General features: G+C 47.4%; 1 protein-coding gene across 1 annotated transcript; it reads right to left on the bottom strand.

The window, feature by feature from the left end:
- Positions 1-1,549: 1,549 nt before the first annotated feature.
- LOC147648245 (uncharacterized) lies at positions 1,550-4,269 on the bottom strand. The gene is given in 1 exon segment (XM_086869788.1): positions 1,550-4,269. A coding segment is annotated over 1 exon segment (1,965 nt). The 5' UTR covers positions 3,515-4,269.
- Positions 4,270-6,000: the final 1,731 nt, after the last annotated feature.

The raw sequence follows: 6,000 nt of genomic DNA, 5'->3' as shown, positions 1-6,000 counted from the left end.
CAGCTTGGACTCCTTCATAGGCTGCTAAAATTTCTTTTTCTGTTGGGGTGTAACGGGCTTCGAACCCTCTGTAGCTTCTACTCCAAAATCCTAATGGTTGGCCTCGAGTCTCCCCAGGCACTTTGTGCCAAAGGCTCCAGGACAGACCATGGCTCCCGGCTGCAGAATAGAGCACGTTCTTCACATCTGGTCCTGTTCTGACTGGGCCAAGGGCTACTGCATGGGCAATCTCCTGCTTGATCTGAGCAAAGGCTTGTTTCTGCTCAGGGCCCCAATGGAAATTATTCTTCTTCCGAGTGACCAAGTAAAGAGGGCTTACAATCTGACTGTATTCAGGAATATGCATTCTCCAAAACCCTATGGCACCTAAGAAAGCTTGTGTTTCCTTCTTATTAGTTGGTGGAAACATTGCTGTAATTTTGTTAATGACATCAGTAGGAATCTGACGCCACCCATCTTGCCACTTTATTCCCAGGAACTGAATCTCACGAGCTGGTCCCTTAACTTTGCTCTTCTTGATGGCAAAACCAGCTTCCAGGAGGATCTTGATGATTTTCTCTCCTTTCTCAAACACTTCTGCTGCTGTGTTCCCCCACACAATGATGTCATCTATGTACTGTAGATGTTCTGGAGCCTCACCCTTTTCCAGGGCAGCCTGGATCAGTCCATGGCAGATGGTGGGGCTGTGCTTCCACCCCTGGGGCAGTCGGTTCCAGGTGTACTGCACTCCCCTCCAGGTGAAGGCAAACTGAGGCCTACATTCTGCTGCCAGGGGAATGGAGAAAAATGCATTAGCAATATCAATTGTGGTGTACCACATTGCTGCCTTGGACTCCAGCTCATACTGGAGCTCCAGCATGTCTGGCACGGCAGCGCTCAACGGTGGAGTCACTTCATTCAATGCACGATAGTCCACAGTCAATCTCCATTCTCCTTCAGATTTACGCACAGGCCAAATGGGGCTGTTGAAGGGTGAGTGGGTTTTGCTGACCACCCCTTGGCTCTCCAGTTCTCGGATCATCTTGTGGATGGGGATCACAGCATCTCGAGTTGTTCTATATTGTCGGCGGTGCACCGTTGAGGTGGCAATTGGTACTTGTTGTCCTTTCACCTTCAGAAGTCCTACTGTAGATGGATTCTCAAACAGTCCAGGCAAGGTGTTCAGTTGCTGGACGCCCTCTGTCTCCACAGCTGCTATTCCAAATGCCCACCTGAATCCTTTTGGGTCTTTGAAATACCCACTTCGGAGGTAGTCTATGCCCAAAATGCATGGAGCCTCTGGGCCTGTCACAGTAGGGTGCTTCTTCCATTCATTTCCCGTCAGGCTCACGTCTGCTTCCACCAAGGTAAAATCCTGCGATCCCCCTGTCACACCAGCAATAGAAACAGATTCTGCCCCTACATATCTTGATGGGATTAGGGTACACTGTGCACCAGTGTCAACCAAAGCCTCATATTGTTGTGGTTCTGATGTGCCAGGCCAACGAATCCACACAGTCCAAAAACCACGATTTTCCCTAGCCTCTACCTGGCTAGAGGCAGGGCCCCTCTAAGCCTGGTTATCCTTTCCTTTGGTGTATGTCTTGGATGTTCCTTCAAGGGGGTCAGACATGTCATCATCATCATACCTGGCAGTTCGTCTACATGCAACTGGAGCTGCTTCCCTTTTGGTGGAACTTCCTTTGTGACTCTTCTCCTCCTTCAGTTCGCGCACCCGTTGTGCCAGAGCTGCAGTAGATTTCCCATCCCATCTCCTCATGTTTTCTCCGCAATCACGCAGGAAGAACCACATCTCAGCTCGTGGGGTATACCTTCTCTCCCAATCTGGGGAATGCCTGCGTTGAGTGCCAGGACCTCTGATCTGTACTGCTGAGATTTGGAGAAGGTCCTCTTTAATCTCATCTCTAAGTTTCTTGTGATTCTCCTCTATCTTATCTTCTAATCTCTGCAGACGTGTTTCCACAGCTGTGATTCTTGCATGTGTGGGGACATGCACGGCATCTGCGTATGCTCGAAGCTTCTTCGCCATATCCAGCACGGTCTCCTCCCTTTCATCCCGTTTCATCATTGCTAACGCAGATGCATATTCTTGTGGCCTAAGTTGTACCAATTTTCACCACATCACGGATGTACATGGCACCAAGTCTGGATTCTTAGTTGGTATGTCATCTGAAAAAACACTCTCTGCCACTGCCATTTCTCTCAGTCGTTGGATCCCTTGTTCGATGGTTTTCCATTGTGTTTGCTGCATGTAAAGATCATCTACACACAGATATCTTTGGGCTACACTTTCAAGGACCCGTGCCCAGAGACTGCGAGGGTTAGCTCCCCTCATCATCCCCTGGTCAATAACCGGATCGTGTGACAGGGATCCCAGATGCCTCGCTTCAGTGCCATCCAGAACTGTAGCTTCACCTGCGGCATCCCACAGACGGACTAACCAACTAATAGATTCATCAGGTCGTTGAGTGTAGTCCTTCCTTAGGCCACGAAGATCTTTCAGGGAAAAGGACTCAATATTAGCCTCTGATCTTGTGCCAGTTGCTTTGACTCTTGGTTTTGTGTCAGGAGGTGTTGAGGGTCCTTCTCCTGCGTCATCATCATCATCATCCACTGGTCGATCGGTTTTGTCTGTGCACTTTCCACTTCCTGTGCTAGTAGCAACAGCCATGGGTTGAGGCTTGCTGTCTGGTTTAGCTACCACCTTTGTAACTGGGAGGTTGGCTGCAGCCTGAGTAATTGGGGTAACTGTTGATTTCTCTCCCTGTCCCTTTTCTCCTGTCTGCTGCCCTACAGTATCCAGCAATGTGCGATAAGCATATGCCAGGGCTCAGCTTACTGCAATGATCTTTTTTTCTTTGGAATTATCCTGACACTTCTCTTTCAGGTATTTCCCCACCTCAGCTGGATTCAGAATTTGCTCATGTGGAAAGTCCCAACCTACAGGGTCAGAAAATTCCTTCAGGATTTGGCCCATATCCTCCCATTCTCCACCCCACTCAGGATTTTCCGTGCTTGGTTCTGGGGTCTCATCAGTCCCTCCAGAAATCTCAGCCCTCATTCTAGAGAGGCTGAAGACTGTATAGAGGAAACTTACCAGATTAAATGCCAGAAAGATGGTCTCTTTAACATTCAGGGGAAACTGAACACCCTCCAATAGTGATGTAACCGATTCAGAGGAGAAGAAGGAAAGGAAAGGTTGAAAAGCCTCATTCCCTACTCCTCCTCTAACAAACTCGGTGCGTAACCATACCCATGAATCCTTTATATTTGGAACAGACTGCAGCACTTGAACAAACTTCTTAGAAATCATAATCACTAGGCCCAGCCCAATAGCTATTCTAATCCGTGCCCCTCTACTGTAAAAGCTATGTGTTAGGGACAATACCGGGGCTAGTTGTGGATAAGAAAATAAACCAAGGGACCATAAAGGTATTAAAACCTCAAAAAAGCCTAGAGACCAGAAACACATGAAGGCCTGCACCCCAAAAGACATTATTAATTCAAGCAGCATGGCTGGATGGCTAGGGACTGCTTTATCTTATCACAATACAAAGTAATTGCCACTTCAGTACAATCAGTACAGGGTTTTTCCACTCTCTCGTGCCACACGCTGGGCGCCAATGAATGTATTTGTCCTGGTTTAGGGCAAATTTGGGAGAAAACCTCCAGTGGGGCTCCCCCCCCCCGGGAAGCAAACCCACGTGGCCCTTTTCCCCCCACCCCCCAACCGGTTCGGGAAGAGATTTCTCTGAGAGAAGTGGAAAAAACCTGTTTATTTCACAGGCACAACACTACCCAGCACAAAAATGAATGATATCAAATTATAAAACCTCTCGCCCTTCAGAGGAGATGACGAACTTCAGAGGGTCTCTTTCCTGGGGGTGTTGGCTCTGTTATCAGTCCCTCTGGCGCTGGAAAATGCCGCTGCCCAGGCTGGGCTCCCGGTAGTCCACGGGTGCAAGCTCCCGGTGCTCCCCCAAGTCCCCAGTCCAGAGCAGGTTCGATTCGTTTCAGAAAAAGGGAAAGAAAACAGTCCAGGAAGACCTCTCCACTCCGGCTAGTTGGAAAGCCAAGGTGATCTGTGTCTTGTTGTCTGTCTGTGCTGTAGTCAAAACTCCCGATGCGGGGGGAGCAAGTACAGTCTGATAACAGACTTGGTGCTTCTTTTCCACTCACTTTTACTCTCAGATGGAATTTTAAGAATACAGAACCTGTGTCGGGGTTAGGTGGACGAATGGGGATACAATTTAACATCATAATCAACCCAGGACACATGCTCAATACATAAAAGTGGGGAGAAGAAAGAGAAAGGGGGAATGTTAGGAGCCATGGCATTTGTCTATCCAAGTAAGTGCTACACATGATGGGGCCCTGCTCTCCTGGAGAATCGCTGAACACTTGCCATCCATGGGGAACAGCGAATTAATTCCTTGTTTTGCTTTGCTTGTGTACATGGATTTCGTTTTCCTTATTAAACTGTCTATATCTCAATTCGGGAGTTTTCCAGCTCTACCCTTCCTACTCTCTCCCTGGTCTCTCTGCTGGGGAAGTGAGTGAGCAGTTGTCTGGGGCTTGGTTGCTCTCTGGGGTTAAACCACGACACACAGCCTTTGCCCTCGGATCCCACCAGTTCCTTTAGCTCCACCATCCCCCACAGCTCCAGTTCCCTCAGTGCCCACAATCCCCCTCTGACCCACAAATCCCCTTAGCCCTGCTGCCTTCTTTCAGCCCCATTCCCCCACTATCTCCTCCATGCAGCCATCACCATTGTCCCCTCGGCTGTCCCCAGAGCCCTCAGACTTAGCACCTCTTTAGTAGCTCCCCGGTCCCTTCAATGTCATCATCCCTTGCAGTCCTGGTGCCACCAGGAGCTCCCGCTGCTCCTGTGAGGGTGGGGCCAGCTGGGAATCAGAGTGAAACATACTGCTTTGCCCAGACCAGCAGAGCCAAAAAGAACTGAAGGCAGAGTAGGGAAAGGTTAAAAAGGCAGCATGTACTTTTAAAAATATCAACATACCTGCCTAAATAGTCATATACCTATAACTAACTAACTGACTAACTAAATAGAACTATATACATATACAAAAATAACTACATAAGCATAAAACTAAAACTATGTCCTTACAAAAATATATATATCTAGAACTTCAGATGGCAGCTGCTGCACATTTTCATGTGCTCTGTTTTTGCTTTATTGGCAAATTACCCCTGCTTGAAAAGCACATCTGCCAGCAGATGGAGACTGAAGAAGTAAAGGGAACACAGACTAAAGATCAGTCCTTGTGCATGTTTCACACAAAGCAATTATGAAAACTATGAAATAGGGCCTGAAAAGCAGATTCCAACCACAGAATTTGAGGCCTGCCCTTTAAAAATTAGGAATTATTCTAATGTTTCAGAACTTTGAAAGAGAAAACCACAACCAAACCAACTGAAGCAAAGAGTTCCTGTTCTCCAAGATCTTTATTTACCTGTGTGCTCTGTACTGTGGAAACTAACTGTCAAATGTTCATTATTCTAAACCCCTGGCAGGATCTGCAGAAATGCCTGTTCTGCTTGTGCCATACCCTTTACTTTATCCCTACAAGACCCCAGCACCTCAAAGTTACAGAGCTATTGCCAAGAGTCTAAAGAAAACTCATAGTGTGACACAGAGGAAAAACAATAGACTCCTTTCTTGAAAACTGCCTCGATCCACAGCAAAATTAGGATATTTCCAATATTAAGCCAGATCTTGCAGGTCAAGAAAGTGAACAAGTCCCTCCATAAAGTCACAGCACTAGCACTGCTAATGGCATCCAGGAGAACTTCAATCTCTCAACAGAGACATTCCCACCTTAGGAAAGGAACTCCAGTCCTTGTTCTTTTTCCCAGCCATGCAAGGAAACTTCAGTCTTTAGGGTTTGAACCTGATGGGCATTATGAGCTGAATTATTAAATGGCATCATTATCTGCAACCAAGAAACTGCCCTTTGAAATGAGCAGCAGTTTTTCCAA

Source organism: Cyanistes caeruleus, chromosome Z (assembly GCF_971803275.1).
Source record: "Cyanistes caeruleus chromosome Z, bCyaCae1.hap1.1, whole genome shotgun sequence".
Taxonomy (NCBI): Eukaryota; Metazoa; Chordata; class Aves; order Passeriformes; family Paridae; genus Cyanistes; species Cyanistes caeruleus.
The sequence above is the reverse complement of the archived record's forward strand: the minus strand, read 5'-3'. Positions and strand labels throughout refer to the sequence as shown.